At 40.2% G+C, this 23,761-nt stretch overlaps 2 protein-coding genes across 5 annotated transcripts; one reads left to right on the top strand and one right to left on the bottom strand.

The window, feature by feature from the left end:
* Positions 1–2,252: 2,252 nt before the first annotated feature.
* mlh1 (mutL homolog 1, colon cancer, nonpolyposis type 2 (E. coli)) lies at positions 2,253–6,249 on the top strand. Its single transcript, XM_077612919.1, has 19 exons — positions 2,253–2,473; positions 2,537–2,627; positions 2,863–2,961; positions 3,026–3,099; positions 3,181–3,253; positions 3,360–3,451; positions 3,533–3,575; positions 3,648–3,736; positions 3,797–3,909; positions 3,977–4,070; positions 4,167–4,320; positions 4,445–4,752; positions 4,876–4,988; positions 5,076–5,184; positions 5,267–5,330; positions 5,400–5,564; positions 5,638–5,730; positions 5,820–5,930; positions 5,998–6,249. Exons 1-19 carry the CDS (start codon positions 2,367–2,369, stop codon positions 6,151–6,153), a joined length of 2,148 nt encoding a protein of 715 aa, XP_077469045.1. The 5' UTR covers positions 2,253–2,366; the 3' UTR covers positions 6,154–6,249.
* Positions 6,250–6,844: 595 nt separating this feature from the next.
* On the bottom strand, positions 6,845–22,120 carry lrrfip2 (leucine rich repeat (in FLII) interacting protein 2). Of its 4 annotated transcripts, XM_077612923.1 has the most exons (27): positions 21,846–22,120; positions 20,823–20,972; positions 17,560–17,646; positions 16,926–16,991; positions 16,293–16,349; positions 16,161–16,199; positions 15,962–16,033; positions 15,546–15,593; positions 15,395–15,463; positions 15,168–15,251; positions 14,838–14,897; positions 13,913–13,966; positions 13,740–13,796; positions 13,444–13,515; positions 13,185–13,298; positions 12,790–12,831; positions 12,503–12,634; positions 12,044–12,115; positions 10,913–11,083; positions 10,733–10,825; positions 10,305–10,397; positions 9,130–9,231; positions 8,689–8,821; positions 8,359–8,529; positions 8,198–8,277; positions 8,018–8,122; positions 6,845–7,842 (listed from the first exon to the last, which is right to left on the bottom strand). In XM_077612923.1, the coding sequence occupies exons 2-27, from the start codon at positions 20,910–20,912 to the stop codon at positions 7,732–7,734; spliced, it is 2,274 nt and encodes a 757-aa protein (XP_077469049.1). In that variant the 5' UTR covers positions 20,913–20,972; positions 21,846–22,120; the 3' UTR covers positions 6,845–7,731. The 4 variants fall into 4 exon arrangements, with proteins under 4 accessions (XP_077469049.1, XP_077469047.1, XP_077469046.1 ...); XM_077612921.1 differs by lacking the exons at positions 9,130–9,231; positions 10,305–10,397; positions 13,185–13,298; ... (9 more) ...; positions 16,293–16,349; positions 16,926–16,991 and having other exon boundaries at positions 20,823–20,945; positions 21,846–22,056; XM_077612920.1 differs by lacking the exons at positions 9,130–9,231; positions 10,305–10,397; positions 13,185–13,298; ... (9 more) ...; positions 16,293–16,349; positions 16,926–16,991 and having other exon boundaries at positions 21,846–22,054.
* Positions 22,121–23,761: the final 1,641 nt, after the last annotated feature.

Here is a 23,761-nt window from a genome sequence, read left to right as displayed (position 1 = left end):
GATGGACGATGATGTAACTAAGTCAAGGAAGTGATGCAAGTTATCAGCTGAAGTGGGGATTTGAAGACAATCCCCCATTGTTTCTTTAGAAGCACCACCCAAACCACACAGAGGAGCTATGCATAGGGGCAGACGGACTAAAATTAATGTTCAAACCACTCATTGATTGTTGTTACATTAGACTATGACCATTCAAGGATTATATATATTTTTTTGATGGCATGATGGTTTGTTTGGCATGTAGAGTATGCAACCATTGCATACAAATGGATTAAGGGTCATTTAAAATTATTGTTTTTTTTAAATTGTTTAATAGCATTAAGCAGAGTTTATGTATAAACTCAAAAGCTTAAATTCATTTGAACTTTCAAAAGCATTTGAAGAAGAGAAAACATCTACTGAACATGTGTCATTTGGAGTGACCATAACAAATTCCACACGTGGTTGCATTTCCACAAAACAGTATTTGGGATTTCAAAGAAATAAACCAGCTTAGTGTCAGTGTGTGTGATATGATTGACCCGATAAAATCTCCTCACCCACTGGAAGTTATACCAAAAAAAAAAAAAAAAAAAAATCAATATCTAAAACCAGATCACCCATTGTGGGCTGTGGTTAGTACACAATGCACGTTAACCTTGTACCAATCATTGTATTGTTAGATACCAGGTTGTCTTTATGCCCCAGGTTACCCATCTCTTGGAGCTAAATTTAATTCTAAATAATTAAAGTTTGACAATGCAATAATATTTATTTACGTGCATACTTTTAAGTACTTGTCATCACACGTGGCGCCAAAGGTGTGGCTTTTGTACTGCTATAGTACTATAAGCTCAAGTACACACGGTGTAAAAAAAATAAAAAAATAAAACATAAAATAAAATAAAAATTAAAAAGGGGCAACCTAGTTTAAACAATGTTTACAAAAATACAAGCTTCACCTGAGCCCTTGTGCCTTTCTTAGACTACTACCATTCATCCAAATATAAATGAACACTACCTTAATGGAGAAAGACTGACTGATTCACCTTTACATCGTGGCTATGCGATACCATAAACAGCCCATAAATGATCAGGAATAGCTATTATGTCTTCTTGCATTTTCCTTAATATTATTCTATTGTACTGTTTTCCTGTTTTCTGGAATGTTCCTTCCTGCACTACGTCAAACACAGGTTTAGGATGCACATCATTTCCTTCCATTACACATTCGATTGCTAAATCTCCTGCCATACATTTTGACTGCAACTAGTTGTTATAGAATTCCAAGCTGAACAATGTAGGCCAATCATGCCAATGGAAATGAATTCAATCTGTTACAGTTGAAAACGGTTCCTTTCATACTTCTAGTGACCTTTCAGGTTATATTGCGCATCCACCAAAGGCTTGTTTATTGACAAGATTGAAACCAAGGCTTAAAAAGCAGCGCAACAAGCTGCAGAAGTTGTGGCATGTGCCAAGTTCATCGACTGGAATGCTTATACTGTTTCTGTGGTATTGAGACAGTGCTTGTGGAGAGGCTGACTTGGAATGTACTAAGATCATAAATGACAATGCACTTGAGGCACGATGTTAATGGCTGCAGTTTAGGTTAGGATTTCCAAACGCAACAGAGCTGAAAAACTGGCATTCTTTAATCACAGCAATTTTTGATTTGTCTACATTACATACATTTGCCCCAGATATGCATGATATGGTATGAATTGGACAAGCGAGAAAGCTCTCAGGTATGTGCTGAGTCTACAGTGCTGTTGACTTGATTTTTATTTATTTATTTATTTTTATTTCCAACTATATCTATTATTACAACATATTCAATTATATTTAAGTCCAAAGCAGGAATAGCTAATATAATTTGTCTTTTGTGCTCAAAATTCATACGTTGAATACGTTGAAAATGTAACGATGGAATTGTGCACATTGTTGACGTGAATTTATACTATTATATAAGTATAATGCTCAGTGTACGTAGTTTTATTTAGAATTTGTATTTCCTTATAATGACCCGGCCTGATTTTCTGCACGCGCTATATTTCCAAAGATCGTTTGTATGCACAAACGACCCACTACGGCACGTCTCAGAGCAACTAACCAAGGTACCGGTTGTCCAAATAAGTTTACATATATTCAGCTGAATTACTTCATAAAAAATATTATAATAGAAAAAATAAAACATGAATATGAAAAAATGCAGGATTAAAAAAAAACATTAATGCGACGAATGGTGAGAGCGACACGTCTTCACTTGTATTCAGCTGCTCACCTGCTACGCATGTTCCGGTTTCCCTCTTGAAAGATGAATTTGCCAACACACAAACAACATGGTGACTAGAATTAGCTGATTATTATTAAATACGCCGTTAGATATGGCAGGAATCATTAGGAGGCTCGACGAAGTGGTTGTCAACCGTATCGCCGCGGGAGAGGTAATCCAGCGCCCATCTAACGCTGTTAAAGAACTGATCGAAAACTGGTAAGTAAAAAAAATAAGCATGCAACTAAGTAAATGACTACATCATGTGTTGAAATGTTGCAGTCTGGATGCAAAGTCCACCATCATTCAAGTAACAGTGGAAGATGGAGGACTGAAGCTGCTCCAGATCCAGGACAACGGGACGGGTATTCGGGTAGGACATTTGGAGGCTCGATCATGCCATGGTTGCCCACATTTTTCATGCTCAAACTGCTAAAACAATCTTCAACCGAATTCCCTTTATTGGACTTATTTCACCTCCAGCAAAAGATAAAATGACACCAAATATTTGTGCGTTGTGGCCAGTAACTCACTGACAGAGTAGAGATGTTAATAAATGTGTGATAATATAAAAGCTGTGAGCAAATATTATCTTATTTCTGTTGCAGAAAGAAGATATGGAAATAGTTTGTGAGCGTTTCACCACAAGCAAGCTGCAGACATTTGAGGACCTTTCTACCATTTCGACTTATGGCTTCAGAGGAGAAGTAAGTGCTGACACTAAATCACAAATGTAAACAATACACACCAATTCTTGGTCTGTGTTTGCAGGCCCTTGCCAGTATAAGTCACGTTGCCCATGTAAGTATAACCACAAAGACAGCCGATGCCAAATTCGCTTACAGGTACGGTCAAATGTGGAATAAGGTAAAGCTTTGCTAGACGTACCACAATGAGGGAGCATCTCTAATTCTCGTCTCTTGCAGAGCCAATTACAGTGATGGTAAACTAAAAGGCCCATCGAAATGCTGCGCTGGTAACCAGGGAACACGGATAGTGGTGTGTTGTGCACTATGACATCTAACCATTCTGATGCTGTCTGTCCATAGGAAGCAAAATTGTAAAATGAAATCCCTTTTAAACGGGTCACCTGTCTGTGCTACAGGTAGAGGATCTCTTCTACAATGTGCCCACCCGGAGGGAAGCTTTTAAACGCCCCGCTAATGAGTACTCCAGAATTGTGGAGGTGGTGAGCAGGTACTATCGACACTACTGCTCTCCTCAAACTAAAGTTCCATCTTTTATAGGATTTCAAGGCGTGCTGCCTTTGTTTTGTAGGTATGCCATACACAATTCGGGAAAAAGCTTCTCTGTCAAAAAGGTCAGAGAACAGCTCAATTTTCAAGAGTTTTTCCCTGTCCTCCTCCTCATACTTCTTGTTTTCCTCTTCCAGGAACGAGAAACTATAGCAGCTGTGAGGACTTTTCCCAATGCGTCAGTGGTGGATAATATTCGAGGGGTGTTCGGCAATGCGGTCAGCAGGTACGAAAGTGGTTGTTGCACTTTGTCACCATGCCGCTGACTTTTCTGGGTTATTTACAGGGAGCTGATCGAGGTTGGTTGTGAGGACCAGAAGCTCGCCTTCAAAATAAAGGGCTACATTTCCAACGCGAACTACTCCGTCAAGAAATGCATCATGGTCCTCTTCATTAACCGTATGTACAGTATGAGCTTTACTGGAAATGTTGTTCCCTCGTGAACAGTTTGGGATTGAACGTTTAGACCGTCTGGTGGAGTCTAGTGCTCTGAAGAAAGCAGTGGAGACCGTTTATGCTGCCTATCTGCCTAAGAACACACATCCTTTTCTATATCTCAGGTAACATCAAAGATTGATTAAGTCTTTTTAAGACGGTGGTAACGAAAGCAGGATAAATTCACGTGATTGCGTGTTATTTTTTCCTGATCTGTACAGTTTAGAGATCGCCCCTCAGAACGTAGACGTCAACGTCCACCCCACCAAGCACGAGGTGCATTTCCTGCATGAGGACAGCATAATTGAAAGCGTTCAGAAGCACATTGAGGCCAAACTGTTGGGCTCTAACTCCTCCCGCACTTACTTCACTCAGGTACTACTTGTTGCACTTTTTATGGGACTATATTTTGTTCATATCTGTATCTCTATATTTCTGCACCTGCCCTATCATACCCGAGTCTTCCCTCTTCCTGTTCTAACCATTCTGTTCCGCACAGACATTGCTTCCTGGGCTGTCAGCGTGTGGCACAGCTGATGTGAAGCCGTCCATCGGCATGTCCGAGTCGGCCGAGCGCGTCTACGCACATCAGATGGTGAGAACCGACTGTCGTGCTCAGAAGCTGGACGCCTTCCTCCAGCCCAAGGAAAAGTTGCTTCCTGAGCCAGCAATTGCTGGACCCAGTGGCGCAGATTCCGAGGCTAAAACTGCCGAGCCAGACGACGTGGACATGCTGGAGGCGATGGAGCAGATGGACATGAAGCTGCCGGAAAGCGAGAATGACGACCAAGTGCAAGATATCCAAAGGTGACTTTGGTTAGGACAGCTTGCTGCTGATTTGGATGTATAATATTCATGCGTTGCTGCTGCCCTCAACTGGCTTAAGAAAATTCTGCATGGGGCTTAACAAAGTGGTGATCATGTCACCAGGAAGCGTTCCAGGAAAGAGCAACACGGGGTGGAAGAGGAGGAGAAGATGGAAGCGGCACAACTGCAGAGCGTTAAAGAGCTAAGGAGCGAGATTAGCGACAACGCACACAAAGGTGCAAATTTGTGACAAATTGCATTACAGATACAACAAATTCAATAATACCCAAGACCTCAATGATAATTTTCCCTTGACCTTACAGGCCTTCAGGAGATGCTGCAAAATCACTCGTTTGTGGGCTGTGTCAACCCTGAGTTCACTCTGGTCCAACATAACACTAAACTTTACCTTATCAACACAACTACACTCAGGTATGACACACTCAACAACAAAGTGGATGCTTACGTTCTTACCTTCTGTATTTCGTCGATGTCATTTTCCTTCTTGTCACAGTCGGGAGCTGTTCTACCAAATCCTCATCTATGACTTTGGGAACTTTGGTGTACTCAGACTTTCCGTAAGTAGGACATGACCATATTGTGACCAAAATTTGCTTGGAATGGACCTTTCTTTTGCTGAATTCTAGACAGCAACTCCTATTTACGATTTGGCTATGATAGCTCTGGAGTCTGAGGAGAGTGGTTGGACTGAGGAGGATGGACCCAAAGAAGGCTTGGCAGAGTACATAGTAGACTTTCTGAAGAAGAAAGCAGAGATGCTGGAGGATTATTTCTCCATGGAGATAGATCAGGTTGATTTGAATATACTGCTACTATCTTTACTGCCATTTACTTGACTTTCAACCTTGTGTGTGCGCACTGTAGGAAGGCAATTTAAAAGGCCTACCATTGTTGCTGGACAATTACACTCCTGTCATGGAAGGTCTGCCCATGTTCATCCTTCGCCTGGCAACAGAGGTAATAAGAAGACGTTGGTTTCCATATGTCGCGTTGTATCCTGGTAGTGCCGTCGCGTCTTACATGGAGTTGGTGCGGTACACTTCTAGGTGAACTGGGACAATGAAAAAGAATGCTTTCAAGACTTCAGCAAAGAGTGCAGCATGTTCTACTCTATTAGGAAGCAATACATACTGGAGGAAGAGCCGGGAAAGACGCAGGTCAGATGATGCAAAATGTTAAATGTCTTATAAGGACAGTTGGATGATTATTTTTCTTTCATGTCAGGATTCAGAGCTGAACTCATGGCGATGGAACGTGGAGCATGTTCTCTGCAAGGCTTTCCGGTCGCTCATCAGTCCTCCCAAACACATCAGTGAGGATGGCACCGTGTTGCAGATCGCCAATTTACCGGATCTATACAAAGTGTTTGAGAGGTGTTAGATTACCGGTTGGTTGAACCACTCATCTCTGTTTTTTTATTCATGAAAGTCTATGTTCTAAATAAATGACTGTTTTGCACAATGTTTCATGTCCTTACATATTGTCGAATGACACAAAAATATACTGCACCCTACAGTGCTGATACCTGGCAAATCCATGATGTGGAACGGCCACCAGATGTCCCTATACCAGCAAACCAAAGACGTGATAAATCTCTTGATTACAAACTGGCGAAATATATAAAAAAATGTTACTTCATTGGCTGCAATTGTGACAAATATCCAATACACGTGAATGAGTGAATGAAAGTGAACATTGATACTGAAGGCTGCAATTGACAGACATTTCCTAAGAAATAATTAAAAATTATCATGACAAAATGACACACATTCTAATATCCACAAATTACGCTAGGCTTTTTTATTCTATGAATGAAACCTAAAACACACCATTACGCTCCATTTTTTTTTAAAACCACAATCCCCACCCCTAAAACATCACAAGCAGAGTGGATGGAACTTACGTGTTCATTCCTGGGCTGTAATGCCAAAAGTGTTGTCATTCTTAGGCTGTTCCAAATTTCCAAACGACAAGGGGAAAAAAACCTGGATAGATTTACTTCAACACTTAGAAAAGACCTCTCAACCTAACAGAAATGGACTGAAGCAAACAGATGCATAAAACACAACTCTGTAAATTACACATTTATTTTCAAGAATTCTTAAATATTTGACAAAAAAGTGAAGCAAACTGCAGCAGTTGGCTGGCTATATTTTTCCATCTGCACCTCGTTAAATACATATTGTACCACCAGTTAAAATCATTATTGTTCGATGGAGAAGGCACTTGACTTGTGTGAGGAAAGCTGGAAGGAAGGTGCAGGGCAGGGGGAGCCGTGACAGTCCTATAAAAGCATCATATTACTCATTCATGCAACTTATGCCTTCCCCAGACTACACAATTTTTTGGGGTCGCTCGCAGCGTCAGATAACATGACAGAAATTGTGTTACGATGTCATGGCGCGTTTTAAAATTGATGAGTGTCACACAAAAGACCAGAGCCTGCCTGGCCAACCTTCCTGCGACGTGATTGGCAGTTGGTGTGTATGTCCCACTACAAGAGGCATCGTGAACCCCTCCATTTCAAAATGATGGCCACAAAAATGACCGACTCACCACGACGTGGCTGTCGGGCTAAAATGGAGTAGTCTGAATCAGGCATCAGTCAAAACAAGCAAAAATGAACAGCTGATCACTCACCCTGAATGAACTAAAATCATGTGAATAAAAGATTGCAGGATCAAAATGAAACTAGAAATTTCCTCACATGAATCTCCCATTAATGTTATACTTAATATATTTCAGTCCTGACGATGGGCGGCTGGGATAAACCAAAACTTTTGGTTTGTAAAGAAAGCAGAGCGCTGCTCATTATTTTGTCCAGCGTGGAGATGTTGCAAGTTTTCGGGGGGAGCTACACGTGTTAGTGTTGGAACACAGAGTGCACGTCCGCTCCAGTCCAGGGGCTACAGCGGCGCGACTTTAAGGGCTTTTGTGGTAATGCCGACTGCCTTCACCTCACTGCTGAGAGAGGAGAGCGTTCCTGTTGGCCTTCATTTTTTCCAGCCGCTTTACGAGGTGGTTGTTGGTCATTTCCATCTCTTCGATTTTGTCCAGAGACGTGCGCAACTGCCGAGGTAAAACATAGGGATGATTTGGTACAGTTGTATTTATTCTTCTCCATGAGACCTTTGAGAACGATTTGTTTTCAAACATTTTTGAATGTTTACCGCCGTAAACGGTATCCAATGACTTAAATGAGTGTCCTTATAATTAGTTAAGTTGAACATTTTGTAGTTAGTACCTCTCGCTGAAGTTTGCGCTTGTCCGCTTTAAGCTCATCTTCTATCTTCTCAGAGTTGTCTGCCGACGTCTTGTACCTGGACACTTGCCCTTCAAGTCTATTTATCTAAAGCAGGCAGCAAAGGAAACAATTTAGTCACGTCTACATTGCGGAAGTACTGAACGAGCAAACCCTACTTACATTTTGTTCCATCGTACCCATTTCCTGCTCTGCCTTTGAAAGCTTGAATTTGTATTCACTAATCTGTCGGTTAGTATCTCCTAAAGAGAAAAACATCAGTTTGGAAATGAGGAAAGAAAAGTGCGCCAAATGACAATCCATTAAGGAAACGGACGACTTACTCTGCATTTCAATAAAGTGTAAGTCGGTACCGTTCTCCATCCTCTCGCCATCCGTGTACACACTGTCCATCTTCGAGTGTTTCTGTCGCTCTTCCTCCAGTTGATTCTTCAACTTCCTGATCTGAGCCAAAAGCTCATCCTTCTCCTCAGCTAACTTCAGTAGCCTCACATCTGGAATGTAGAGGAAAACAAATAAAACTCGCTGTAGTCCGTTTGAAAAGGTTTACATTTAAGCTAAGTGGCACGTCGAGCAGCCTCGTTCTGTTTACAAATGGTTGGCAGCAAGAGCAACACCAGGACAAACATAAAAATGCCATTTGTGAGACTCACCCAGCGGACCGTCTCCCACTGACTCCAGGATTTGGGCGGCTTCTTGCGAGACCACTGTGATTCCCGTTGACACGGGCTCGTGGTTTATATCTCCGTTTGGTGTGCCATCTGGGATGATGACTAGCCCGTGTGTCTGGCAGGAAATAAGTAAGACTAAATATCAGCTGAATTGTATCCCAGCATAATAATACTACCCAGACTAAAGCTAAATGAAGACAAGTTCCAAAACTACTGTAATTGACTCACTGAGCTGTAGTAAATCTTGCAAATTTTCAGTCCATTTCCACATAGACCAGTCATTTTAAAAAAAAAAATCTTTGCCAGTAGTTTTTAACAAACACAATAAAAATGATACATTTGCCAAGAACACCATTTTCTTTTCTCCTGAGACAATTCTAAAAGCGTGTCTGAGCTTTGTTATCACACTGCAGGACGACCTACCTCTCCCAATTTGGCCTTTCCCTTGAGGTCAGCAAGCTCATGTCTGAGCTCGTCCCTCTCATTCCTAATGCAATCAAAGTACTCTTTCTGCCTCTCTAGAGCCTGGCCGCACAGATGACAGAAGACAAGAATGGACAAGAGGCAGTCAAGTTGGACACTGGACAGACATGCACCAGCACATGTTTGAAGGGCCTCATGCACAGACAGGCATGCGTTGCACATGCCAAACCAACAGTGAAAAGGAGAAAGACAGCTAGTGGAAAGAAGAGGCAAAGCAAAAAGGATGAATGACAGAAGGTGTAGAAAAGGAAACACTGACACACCATGACCTTTCAAAACTATCCACACGTGAGGTGCCAACTCATGCTAGATGATTAACTTAACCCTTTACGGGGCACTCATTGGCTGACATTGACGTGCTAGACATCCAATTCATCTTGACCGAGAGAAGCTGACGGCAAATGATTGCTGTCATCCCTCCTAGACTGGAGTGTACTTCTAACACCGTCAATGGTACCAAAAGATGGACGTTCAATGTTGGCAGTCTCAGTTAAAATAATTATTGTTGTCAATGCCATTAATTAAATGCTAGGAAATTACAACAAATTTAAATTGTTATAGGTGACCAGTATTTCTCTTAATAATCTATTATTTTATTTATTCATTTAAATATATATATAATAATAATTGAGACCTGGCATCCACATATTTGGACATTACATATACTAAACGTTAATATTGCGGCCAGCATGACCGAAGATGTGGTGTCCATGTTTTTGGAAGCACAATCTTTATGGAGTTAAGCATTTTTAATTCACCAAAAAGTGACTTGCCCTAGAAAGGGTTGACCTGTCAAACTTATTCACGCGTTAAATGCACACATCATGCTAGATTACTAACTTAAAAGACTCATTTGCATCAGCAGACATTGTGTGCACGTTTACATAACTCTTAGCTATCATGTTTTTAATGCTGCAGGGCTTCTTTCACCATGAAATGAACTTGTTGAATCGCAACTAAAAACCTTGTTAGTCTGACATGCACAAACCGCTACACGTGAGAGTGCTGTCAACTGTAAACAGATTCCATTTTGCCGGAGAACTTGAGAGTCAAAAGATAGACCATCTTTTGCCTCTCAGTCTGCGACTGGATCTCGTGTATGTGGGACCTCCTACCCCAATCTTTTTGTCCTTCCAGTTTATCGTTTCCTGCAGGTCAAACACCTCTCTGGTGAGAACATCTAACTTAGTCTGCGAACGCTGGTTCTCCTGGAGATGCGATGGACGGTGACAAGAACGCAAAAGTACAAGATAGGAAAGAAACATTCAATGGAAGACACAATAGGCAATAACACACAAACATAACTGGAAGAAGGTGAGAATGTGCTTTTTTTCCCAGCGGTAAGGAAGAAGGAATGTGTAGATAAGTGAATAAATATACATGACTTTAAGGGAGGCCAGTGTCAATCAATCCTTATCAAGTTACTGCACTGAGTGTCACCAGGCGCCTGCAGAGAACTACTGCTAGCTAGCACCCTCATTGTGGTGACAGAATTGTGAAGAATGCAGTCGGTCACATGTGAACACAGAAAACGTTGACATACCTCGATTAGTTCATCTCGTTGGCGGATTCCCTCTTTCAGTTCTTCTTGTTTATGCTGCAGGACATTACATGTGTGCTTTTGCCTTTCTAGTTCCTGAAAGGAATGACAGCATTTTTGAAACCATGCTCCAAAATTGACACAATAATCTTGTGACCCTAAATTTGAGGGGGTTTTTTGTACCTTTGATTTTTCTTGTAGCTCCCGCTTCATCTCTGACATTTGCTCCTCCATCTCTTCTATGACATCTTTTAATGTATCCACTTGATAGATGAGGTTGCCTTTGTCATTGTCCAGTTGTGCATTCGATACCATTGCTTTCTTGTACTTCTCTTCCACTTCAGTGAGTGATTCCTGACATTAATTGGAGCATGTTAATATCACAGCACACTACTGAAGCACTATATAAAACCCTCACTCAAACAACATTTGTGTGCGAGGGATTCTCCCGAGGGCTGCCACAAATGATTATTTCCAATTGTTTTTGAGGTTAGTCGACTAATCGACTAGATAAAGCAGGCAATTCAGTCTTAAAGCAGTCTCATTGTTTTTCTGTTCAAAAGATGATCTTATTTTTATATGTTATCAAGATATTCTACTGCTTTGCTTACGCCAGACATCACAGAATATTTAGTTTTAGTGTTGTATTTTTTAATATAAAAAAATTGAACATATCAAAATATATCATTACTACTTTTAAACGAAAAAAGTTTGTCTGTAATTTCTTTTTATACAAAAACAAATGGAAAATATTCAGTTTTTATTCATATCAAGGTTCTTTCAACCTTCTGCTGTAAATTTAATTGAACATATGTCCAGTCCATTTGAACTGGGAGGTTGTCAGCAAATGAGGGTTCAAATTGATTGGATGTCTATTGCTGTCATTGGCAAACATTGAGTTAACATCTGCAGCGCAAGCACCTGAAAGAGACGAGCTACTGGTAAACTATGAAAGACAATGCAAACTAATCTATTTTAAACACTAGATGTCCCAAGAATGAGCATAGTCAGTCAATTAGAGGCAAAAATTCAAAACATCCTCGACATCATTCAGCAGGTAGGGCATGCCACTTGCTACTTCTCCCCCAGAAATGAGGGAGTGTACTCATTTGCGGCCATAGACAGTAACTTGGACAAAACGGGTAGTGTGGGAAGATCATGCAAAAGAAAGGTCATTGCAATTCAGACAGGGAGCACGCAAATAAACACACGGCCGTGCCTTCCGGGGGATACGAGAGTGTCGGCAGGGAGTTAGTGACGCCATACTGCTCCCGGATGACAAGAAAAGGCATGCCGTGAGTCAAGCCCCTCTACCTTCAGCTCTTTAAGCCCTTGCATGTATCGCCCTTCTACATCCTGAATCTGGTCCTTTAGTTCATAGATATCCTGTGGAACAGACGAAGGGAATGGTTGAACTGGGGGCATAAGGGAGGAAGGGGATGTTCAAGGAAGATAACAAGGCACACGTGCTGCCATCCCTAGAAGACGGTCTGGCTGGAATACAGCATACCAGCACGCCCACATAAAAAGAACAGCTTCAAAAGGTCACACCACCGCGCATACAGAAAAACTGGCCAAGTCGATGCTTAGAAGGGCAGAGAGGGCAAAAAAGATGCAATGCTTTGGGGAGGTTCACTGGAAGATTTGCGTAATAGACCGTTTATGAAAAGCACAAATCTTTGTTTTATCCTCAATATCCGATTTTGTTGGAGATTTCTTTTCCTGCGGTCATATATTTGACCCAGGATAGCAAGCGCCGTTTGTTTGCCTTACCCTAAGTTCACTCAGGCTGGTGTCGGGCTCGTATATACTCCCAGCATCTGCGCTACCCCGTCGGGATGAAGTTCCTCCCAGTGATGCTAAAGTTGCAGCTGACAGTCCAGGGGTAGCACATCGAGAAGAAGGCTGAAAGCACGACATAAAGATGATCAGTTAAAAGCACACACTATAAATATGCAAGTCAAGTCAATCTGCGGCCAGTATTGCCTAAAAGGATTGGGCGCGAAGCGCCGTCAATGGCACCCAAAGAGTCCACTATAAATAGCTATGGACAGACTTACCCGGCTGTAATCCGAATACTGCTTGTCAGATTTCTCATCCAGCTGAAAAAAAAAGAAATATTGTTATGTTACAAGAGGAGATCATTTTTAGAAGCAATCATGCTGGTAGCAGTTCTCCACTCTGAAGATTGGGGAAATTAGTCCGGGTGAATCACGACAGGTAGTGCTGCATGTCCACAAATTCTAAATAATAATAATCAAAAACCCACTACAGTTATTATACTATTTAACATGCCACACGCCAATGCTTGATTGCTAAAAGGCTCTGTCCTAAAACTTTGAGTCAAAAGACTGCCAAGTCATACACTGAGAGGAATCTTTTAAATAATATTAATGTCAAACCATGCATCAAAAGAAGCAATTCCATCATAACTTTGCGTTGCCAAGTGACTTACAGCATCCAGATCTGGAATGCTCAAATCATCCAGATCCGACACAATACTGCCCCTTCTGTTGGAACGGCTGAAATAATCAGCTGCAGACTCACTTATGTCAGAGAAGTCAGACGACTACTTTCGAGAGGGACAGAGGACGGAAAACGAAGACAGAGTTGGTTGAATACACATTGAAAACAAATCAGCTGGAGTTGACATTATCGTCCATGGCAAGTGAATAAAAATCTAGACGCAGCACAGTCTCGTCCCTAAAGCTCACCGCGCTGTCCCTGCGGCCTCGGTTGAAGCGTTCTTGGGACACGCTGCTCACAGTGTCATCATCTGAGGAGCACTGACATGGGCACGCATGGGAATATTCACATAAGAACACACCATCACATAAAGAGTGAAAATTCACACTCTTGTAGGGTGACAATAAGTCAATAAGAGCTTTGACTTCATTCTAATAGAAAGCTCTAGAACTGAAATCTCGATGATAATAATACTGTCTTTAAAATGATTTTGTGTGTCATGTTAAAGGACATCATGCAATTGGAGGCTGATTAGAGTGCTCACCACAGGGCTGCTGCGAGTGGAACTGGCTCCAGTGGAGTACCAGCTATATTCAGAAGGCTGTGTGAAAAGGGGTGGCGTAGGTGGCAGGAAAACAAAATTAAAGATAAGAGGAGCAGAACTTGAGTTAGCTAGGTTGTTTGTAATGGTGATTATTTTGCATTAACAAGACTTACTGCTCTTGAAGCCACGCTTGAGACATAAAGAGGGGGGTCGTCATAAATAGAGGCCTGAGGGCACACATTGGAGACAATGCGGGGCTCAGCAAAAAAAGTGTGCAGAGGTGTGTAGTCGTTAGGAAAGCGAGGGTCATGCAAGTACACAGAGGTACTACTCAGGGGATTGTATTTCATCATTATGTGGAGCCACGCAAATTACCGCTTGATAGTTAGAGTAAATCTCTGTAAATAGAAAATAATGAATGGAAATGTCAAGAACAAATGTGAGCCCATCCACTAAAATGAAATCTGTCACACAGTGTCAAAATAAGGTGTAATGCTTTCGACCGTTTTCTGAGTATTTATAGTTTAAAAAATGCATATTCAAAATTTAAGATTAAATTATAACCTCAGAAATTTTTACTTCAAAAATTGTGATTAAGCATGATTTTTTTAAAGCAGACTGCAAAAATTATAAAACTGTGGGGAAAAAAACCCAAAATATAGAGGTTTTCAACCAGCAGCCACTATGATAACAGAAAGCAACTGTCAAGAGTAAATAAATGTCAGCAGATTTGATTAGAATTTTGCACAAAAATGAGTCTCATCTTTGGGTAGTACTTTTTCCAATTCCCCTAAACTTAAATTTCATTAAATGCCTGTACTATTTTGTACAAAATGTATACGTCTAAAACTGAAAGTCATGATTGAAGGGAATCCTAGTTAAATGAGATATACTACGATATTTTGGCGCGATTGCCCACACCTCATGGTGTTAAGCCATAAATTAGTTGCCTCTGCCTACAGTTGAGATTGTCCAGGACCTAAAAATAAACAATCTGAGTCACACTACCAGGGCATCCTAACGCATGTAGCCACAAGAGAGGGGGAAGGTCCACTCTTGAAGTAAATGCATGCAGTGAGATAGTGTCCAGAAACTGACCATGCTATAGCTACGTGACAGCCCTGTGCCAGTGGTGGGAGTGGAGGAAGAAGTGGTGGCCTGTCAAAGATTAGGGCAACGGGGGAATGTCAGTTGATGTCAGGAGGAGAAATACTTAAGAGCAAAGTTACACGGAAACAGGATGCATGATTTGCTGAACTGACACATTTTCGACATAGTTTACAGCCAAAGGCTGCTTTAATGCTGTCCGAGCTTTACACTTACAACAACACATAAATCACCCAAGTAATTTTAGCGCATTCCCATCGTTTGGCTAATGTTTTACTAAATGGATTTTATATTGAGAAATATGAGCTGGAAGGGACAGACCCGTGGCACATAGGAGAAAGTGGTAGGAGGAGGTTTGGTCTTCGTAAGGCTGGTATATTTCCTTTGATCGTGGTACAGTCCAGTCTGAGGGAGGGGGGGCAACATAACATAAATCCCCAAAAAGTAAGAAACAGTTAGGTAGTTAAATTACCAGAAATCACCAATATGTAGTGTTAATGCTACTCAATGGCATGAGTTCGGTTTTGGTCAAATTAAATACTACTGACCAACAAATCTTTCCTGGACGAGCTCGATGAAGACTTTTTATAGCCATGTAGATCATTGTATACAGAACTCTGTTCCACCCAGGAAAGGATTCATAATTTCAATGAGTATAGAGGTTTGTTCAATGATGTATGACATAGCAAGAATACATACAGTGGAACGTGAACTCTTGAGAGTGGAGCTATTCTTCATAGCATCAGACTAGAGAGAGAAAGGAAGCACGGAGAAACAAACTAAATGTTAAAGAGATGTTGAAAACACTTCATGAACCCAAACAAGGCCAATCAATTCTTCAAGCAACACAATCTCAATACACCATTTTCACAACAAGCTGCTACTTTGCCGAGTTGAAGTATTTTGTAAAAAAAAAAATACTAAAAGGCCAAAACTTTAGGTAATTTATAATTAAACTTCCAACTGAATAACTTTATGTCCAATTGATATATGAAATTAGGAAACTGACATGCATAGATAGCCATTCTGTATCTACAGCTTCCACAAAGCAGTACACAGATAAAACACACACACACACACACACACAAACATGCACAGATGTAATTCGCACGCACCAAGATGTCTTTTCTACGAGAACTGGATCGACTTTTGTTAGAGTCCAAGTCACGGAGCGCTGATGAGCTTGACTTCAAATGCAATTAAGAAATATAACCATAAATTCAAAAATATAGGTATTTTACTACTCTTTTGTTTAAAATGATCTGACAAAATATTTTCTATTCGGGAATACCACACAACGATGCATGTACGCACTCTGTAACTGCGGACAGACATGACATCATCATCCAAGCCCTGTTGATGTTGGAAAAAAAAGAAGCTGAAATGATGAAAAGAAAGGCAAGCAAGAAAAAAAGGAAGTGGAAAAGCAGGGGGGAATATACACACCCGATGAATGCTGCTTGATCTACTACTACTAGAGGCTCTAGCTTTTTCTGAGTCAGCCTGGAGTCAAAAAAGAAAGTTGGTAAGTATAACAGAATACAAAAAGCTCAATTAGAAGGGTTGGTAAGCAACAAGCAAACCAAATATAGAAATGCTTATTTTCACATGGAGATTTATCAGACTGGGAAGTATAGTGGCAAGTGTAGCGTATTAACTGGAGCTGTCACAATCTGATACTCAAATCGGTTTGGAGTAGCGGATTTAGTCACAAGATCAGATGCTATCCACTATTCACGTGTGTTTTGGGCACCGTCGCACATTTCGGCTGCTGCAAATCAAACCACCAGGCAAACATCCGTTCTGTGGGACTACAAATTCTCTTTATAAACCAGGGACAGTAAAGAGCATAGTGTAATATTTGTTAACAGAGTAATTACAAGCAGGGCTCGCTTTAATTATTATTTTGAATTTTCTAACATAAGTATAGGATCAGGATCGGCAACAACATACATTAAAAAATACGCTCAGAAATATTGTGACTCTAGTATTAAGGGTAAAAATTAAGGGCCAATGACTTGAACTCAACCCCCACACAACAGGACGTGTTAGTGGTTTGCATCACTCCCACTCGCCTACCATCCACTGGTGGATCTGACCCCATTTTTTGCTGCTGCTGCTGCTGCTTGACGAGCGGTAAGAAAGCTGGACAGAGGAAGGAAGTGCCAGGAAAAACATACAATCATACATCACCTAAAAGTGCTGAAATGTCAAAAGTGGCCAAAAAACTGTTTCAGGAATAGAAATGTTGGTATTTCTGTGGACATGCAGCAGGTTTATCTTTGCGTGTTTCTTTTACAAGAAATATATTTTGAGTTTCTAAAAACCACATGAGCACAGAATACAATGTACAACAATATTCTAGACATAAACAATATTCCAAATGGGAGACAGACACTGTATTCATGCCAAAGCACGAAGCGAGTCCACCACAGCCATTAAACATCCCAAACAGTCTGCATAGAAGAGCAACATCACTATGCAATGGTTTGCTGAGTATTGCATGTCACTAATAAAAATAAAAAGGACCAGAACAGCCAATGCTAAGTAAGTTGATTTTCCCTTCCAGAACATTGAATGGAATATTGTATTCTACTGTTAGAAAAGTTAAAGGATTTGGTTGAAATCTGAAGATCCAGTGTATAGAATTACTATTAACTGTGAATGACTTTTAAGGATTTCATTTATAAAACCATATATTGTAAGTATATACCTCTTTCTGCTGACGTTCAAGTTCCCTCATCCGAATATCCCTGGCCTCTGCCCGTGCTGCTCTTTTGGCTGCAAGTCTGGCTTCCGCCTGTAAGAAATACAATGACACTTGTTAACAAATGTGTACCTTTCATAAATGCGCTGACATCATGAACTTCTTAGCATGGGGCAAAAACGTCTTTGAATAAACTATACACTTTGACTGCACCATTTTCAGTGGGCTGGTGGCATTTCAACAATAATATAAAATAAAATGAAAGATTTTTGTTGATTCTCCTACCAAACCAAAGTTGTGTTACCTATACAGATGAAGTCAGTTTGTAAAGTTGTCCAACAGTTTGTGTTCATTTGGCATGACAATTTACACATGACTTTTTACGTGTGATTCTAAGCATATGCTTGGGACTGCCTGAATGAAATATGCTTTGCCGAAGTGTGAATGGAAGTAATAAAGTGATACCAATACTGCATTCTGCACCTGTTTGAGCTGTCTGTCTGATGAGCAGATTTATACAGCCGCAAAGCTGAGGTCTGACTCTGTCTATCTATAGCTTCAGCTGACTGGCAAGCATGTAATGGGACTTTTTACTCGCCAGAATTCAGAACACGGGCTATTCCATTAACTAAACCTAAATTATTAAAATTATGTTGTTGTTGTTGTTGAACAGGGTATCAGGTTTGAAGTCAACGATCTAAGGGTCATCACAAACTTAAGTCCCTCCTTCACAAGTCAATAGGAATAAGCACTAACCAAATATTTTGAAATTATCTATAACAAAAGTGTATGACTGATTTTATTTGATTTTTGATCATCTTTCCTGAATCAGGAAAAAAATCATGGGATAAAATGAATTACAGTTTCAGTAGGCAATTAACGTAAAAAAAAGCGCTCGAAAAAACACATTCTTTTTAATTTCACTAAGTCTGCGTCTGTGTCATTCTGGGCAAACTTTTCCATGGTTTAAACGTTCTGTGCTGGATTCGTTGGAACAAAAACCTGCAACTAATTTTTAATATTGTTCAGTTCAGAGGACGACATAGGGTAGAATACTGCACATTTGTGTTCGGCTCAACTTTGCATTAATTGGCAACAGTTACTTTGGCAGCTTAGTAATAAAATGCTGGCGGTTCAAAAATGTAATGGAATATTTTCAGGCTAAAAAAAAGTCCATTTGATTTGAGAGCAGGAAGCGCGTTTGGTGATCCGTCGTTGCACCACAAAATGTTTTCATTTGTCATTTCAAATGTCAACCCTTAGTAATTATTGTACCAGTATTTCCCCATAAAGTGAAAAGCAATATGGTCTGATTTGTATCCAAGTCCCAAAAATAGAGAAGGTTTTTTTTTAAATAAACACTGACCATACAACAATTACATGTTTCCATGTTTTTACTTAAACACAAGCTGTAAGTGTCACAGTACAAAGTGGGGGGAAAAAAACAACTTTGGATTTAATCATTGCTTGAGCCTTCTTCCTCCGGCAGTAATAACTTCAACCAGAAATTTCCGGTAGTTGCAGATCAGACATCCACACCAAAAGGGTATTGTAAACCATTCCTTTTTCCAGAATAGTTTCAATAGCTGAATATATTTTTCTGTAATTTCTGGACTAAGTAGCAATAACTGCTTCTGTACAAAAAGTTCTTTTTCTTAGTATGGATATAATGTTGGCATAGCCTGGAACACCAATTTCAGGCATGAAGGAACCCTGACCTGAGTAGAAAGCTCAAAAGAAAGTGTGCGCCACACCTAAAAGTAGTGCATAAATGTACAATGAGTGCCATTGTAGAATTATGTAACCAGAAGTTTGTATAGATTGAGCCGTTGTCATGCTTGCATTTCTTTATTGTCATAAGTCCCTAAAGAACTATTTTAATTTATGTGGGAAAAATCCACATCTCCATTTTTTTAATAGTGAACTCAATTTTGTAGTGATTTTTTTTAATTGACTTTAATGATTTCTGTGATAACACAAGGCGGTTGCTTTGTTGTAAAGTCAATATTCACCAGGTTGCACACTGACCCCCTGAACTCCCAACAGACGGAGTCAATCTAATCACTGTTTTGTTGCAAAGAGATTCAAATTTAGAAGCTGGTCGGGTGGGTCGGATGACTCATGTTTCTATGACTGGACTCCATGGCTGTGAAGACAGCAAATGGAGCCCAGTGGTGCCTAGCCAAGAACGAGCGAGGGTCTGAACAGCTTTCAAGCAGGAGGCTCATTATTAAAAACAATGGATACATTGATTTGTGTTTGTGTTGAACACTTGAGAAATCACAAGTTGATAATTGACCAGTTGTCCAATTTGTCTGGGGGGAAAAAAAACTTTCCATGATGTTGCTTTTCCATTTCTAACAGCATTTCCATAGAGGAATGGTAGCCCTGCAGTAGAATAAGATGAAGTATTCCTCAGGCAAGTTGTTACAAGAAGGGTAGCTTCCCCTCAGACAAAAACATTGTGCAACTAAAGTGTCTGTCTTGAGCACAACCAGACTATCCACATATTACCTGGATTTGACATATAGACAATCACTAAGTTTCAATGCAAAAAAAATTCATCTGTGAATAAAATAAGTTAGTAAAATGCATTGACCGTTAATATTCATCATACCATTTTGAGTGCTCAAAAGAAACTTCAAATATCAGTCTATTGTAGGTACCATCATATATTGTGTTGTATTTATAACAACAATTTATAACACTTTTTTAAATATAACACTCGGTAGTCAGTAAACACATTTACATTGCGATTTATACCCAGACACGAGTAATGCCAAATTATACAGGACAGTAATTTATAGGGACTGATGTCATTTTGAACTCTAAGATAGTATCACAACATTGCTTGGCCAATCAGGGGTGCAAGGAATTTATTTATCTTGAATTAAAAAAAAAACATTTTATTTGACACTTAAGTAGGGTTTGTTGAACGCGCATAAGATCCAGGCGGGGTTCGGTAGCTCCAGCATGGTTAAAAACATTAGGTTGTTTATCTTATAGGGCAAATCTATAGGGTAAACAAAACATTATTGTGGGATTAAGACCTTCCTTTTATTGTGCAGATGAATACTACTTTCAATCTTAGATCAATGTCCAAACATTTTGATAAATTGCTGATAAAGACTTCCTGGGTTTTAGATTGGGTAATAAATCCTTTAGATGTGTGTGGCCTGTCATATAAATCAACGCCAATTGCAAGGGTAGAAAATCCACCCTTGAGTGTCAACAAAAATGATGATTTCAACCAAGACTTCAAAACATACCTCTCGTGCAATACTGCTCAAGGCCTCATCCTCTGCGGAGAAGCGATCTTTGAGTGGGGCACGCTTTCTACCAGTGCCTTGGGTGCCCATGTTGTCCCCCCAACTGTAGCTGTTTCTTCCGTACTGTGCAAAGTTGATGAGGGAATGAGACTGTAGGGGATAACATTGGACAAATCTGAAACTGGTCAGCAAATAACCCACACATGTACAATTTGTTCAAGTTCCTAAAACTCTTCGTATCTCCAATTTTTTTCAACAGCATAAACATCACTCGTCTAAGCAACACACTTGTTTGTGTATGATATGAAACAGCTCGAAATATGAAGTGCATTGTGTTTGAACATGCAGGCAGTAAAAATGAGTCATAATAATAATAGACTGGCTTAACCTCGAAGTTCGAACTCAGGCTGAGTAATCGGACTTCAGTAATGTATATTCGTCACCGAGACGTGTGAGAAATTGATGGATTTTAATTCCAGGATTAAAAAAAACAGCAACTAGTAAAATGTAAACACAATCTGGCGTTCGATTGTACATTTGACTTTCAAAAATGCCTGACGTTCTTCCAACTAGATATGTTACAAGAATAACGCCATTCAAACACATCTATGGCGTGAAGTAAAACTACAATACACACAGACCCTAAAAAAACTTAATCATTTGGCAAACGTGTGATTTCACTCGCCAAAAAAGAAAAAAAAAGCACAGGAAAATGTGAAGGAAAATGTTCTGCTAGCCAACACACTGGTAAAATAGCCTGAATCGCTAACTAGCTTTGTCCTCCAATAGCCACTAACTAATAACTACAGGCCAAATAAGTTTCACTAACCCGGAAAAAAATCGAGAATTTTGTACAAATCTGGCAATCATGTCACATTTCTCTCTACACAATACAATTATTGGTTTAGGTTCATTTAGTTGAGGTTAGCTTGTTAGCTCTGCCGCTAGCCCTCGATCCTCCCAGCAGTGAAATTGGCAGGGCTGTTCCACTCGGAATTCCCACTCAAAAACATGTAAAATTACCTTCTTGATGTCGGAAAAAACAACTTGCGACAGAGCAAAGGTGTTATCCTTCTCCCTCGGTGGTTTAAGGGTCCTACATGAGTCCTCTTATCTGAATTTGGAAGTGTTTTTGTCCACTGTGACAGCTGTCATCAGCCTGCCGCTGCGCTCCTTTACCAGTCTCCACACTGGATACCTCCAAAATGCCCGGATGAAGGGAAAATGAGGGCGTGATAGTGCATTCAATGCTCGCATATTTTGTCGAGGACTGTCCATTTTTACATCACTTCGAAATAATAATCAAATATTTTCCAATATTAGGTGATTTTGAGCAAGCCATCCTTTAAGGCGATTCTCGCCTTCTGTGAAACACAGTCTGGAAATTAAATCATCTTTCCCGAGCCTAATTTTATAAGACTAGACGGTCAGAGGTAGGGAAATTCTAAAATTGTTATGTAAATGACATTTTCTTTTTTTATATAGAATCTACTGTCCTAAAAACACACAATGGACTGCCTTTCAAAGGTGTATTTTATGTTTATGGCCACAAGAGGGTAGTAACGGACAAGTTTGCATACGCGTCACTGCTTGATGCGCAGTTAACACTCATGGCTCATTTAATTAGGTAGACCACAAACCAGTCTAATTTAATTAGATTGTAGAGTCTACTGTAGAATTTTACCCAAATAATTGATTTTTTTGTTATTACAATATGTTGGTGTTCTTACCGTTAATATAAGAATAATTATGAATGTTACAGGTGCCTAATTGAACTGACTCATTGTTAGGAAATATTGACTGCTTTGTCTTCAGATTTTTCAACTATTTTGCTGACAAGGTTTCCAGAAGTCACAACACAAAGATACCCTCATCTGCTTCACATTGTTAATTTAGTCACAGTCTTAAGCGCTGATGATCTGGCAGCTTTCATGGATCTTCTGATAATGTTTCACAGTGACACAAATACACATCAGATGTGCAACACTGGATTCTACCGACACAGCTGTTGCCTTCATTTTCTTTTCTTTTTTTATCTCCGAGTTCACAAAATTCTCTTTTGAATGAGCATGTGATTTCACGTTTCATGCATATCAGAAAAAGTGAATTGCATTATCGGATTGAACACTTAACGCAAAGAAGGCCGACAAAGAAAATGCTTTAAAACTGCCAGACACTGTTGTTTACTGTGTTTGTCTATTTTATTACCCTTTTAACTAAGAAGCACCATCACACTTGGCTGGTTGTCAAGCCGCGTACTCAGCTGCACCCAACATGAAATTGCCACCACGTGTGTATTTTCTGCCTTTTTTAGCTATTGAATGTTATCCTCACCTGGTAACCACTGCATTTCAACACAGTGAAGTACAGTATACATGCATGCGTGAGCACAATGGTGGTCTACATGCATCGCAAGTTGGAGAACACTAGCTCAAGGAGCCTCCTGCTGCATTAACATGACTCGTTGAATTGTTTACTGGACTGTCTTTAAACCCTCTTCTGAATAGGAGAAGAAAGCATTGAGCCTCAACTTGTAATTACCCCATGGAGAGCAATGCATCTCCCTCTCCATCTCCTCAGGAGCCCTTTGAAGGCACCCCATAGGGAGTTGGTTGTTATCAGGACACATGACTCATTGATTACTTCTTTGCAGGCTTCCAGGAACATAACATGGGTTGAATGTGCAGGGCGGGGGAGGGTGACGTCCTAAAACTGTGCACATGAAGTCTGATGGTGGAGATTCAGTGTGGACAGCCTGGCCAGGAGCTGGAACGGAAATTAGTTGCTGTAAACAACCATATGTGTATTATTGTGCAGTAGTTATCCCGGCTGACTTGTTAAAGTCCTGTTGAGAGCAAATGTAACTAAGCCTATGAAACTGGGACCATCTCTCACAGATTAAACTAATTAGGGGATTAGTAAGAGTGGAGAATGAATGT

The sequence above is a fragment of the Stigmatopora argus genome, chromosome 11, assembly GCF_051989625.1.
Source record: "Stigmatopora argus isolate UIUO_Sarg chromosome 11, RoL_Sarg_1.0, whole genome shotgun sequence".
In the NCBI taxonomy this organism is placed as follows: Eukaryota; Metazoa; Chordata; class Actinopteri; order Syngnathiformes; family Syngnathidae; genus Stigmatopora; species Stigmatopora argus.
This window is presented reverse-complemented; position numbering and strand designations above follow the sequence as displayed.

Excerpts from the sequence above, each read along its gene's own strand:
- mlh1 (XM_077612919.1), top strand. The coding sequence starts at position 2,367 with ATGGCAGGAATCATTAGGAGGCTCGACGAAGTGGTTGTCAACCGTATC. Across the intron at positions 5,331-5,399 it reads TTGGTGTACTCAGACTTTCC|ACAGCAACTCCTATTTACGA; the intron begins GTAAGTAGGACA and ends GCTGAATTCTAG. Across the intron at positions 5,931-5,997 it reads AAGAGCCGGGAAAGACGCAG|GATTCAGAGCTGAACTCATG; the intron begins GTCAGATGATGC and ends CTTTCATGTCAG.
- lrrfip2 (XM_077612923.1), bottom strand. The coding sequence starts at position 20,912 with ATGGGCACCCAAGGCACTGGTAGAAAGCGTGCCCCACTCAAAGATCGC. Across the intron at positions 16,992-17,559 it reads TTGAACGTCAGCAGAAAGAG|CTTTCTTACCGCTCGTCAAG; the intron begins GTATATACTTAC and ends TCCTCTGTCCAG. Across the intron at positions 9,232-10,304 it reads GGAAGGACAAAAAGATTGGG|GCTCTAGAGAGGCAGAAAGA; the intron begins GTAGGAGGTCCC and ends CTGTGCGGCCAG.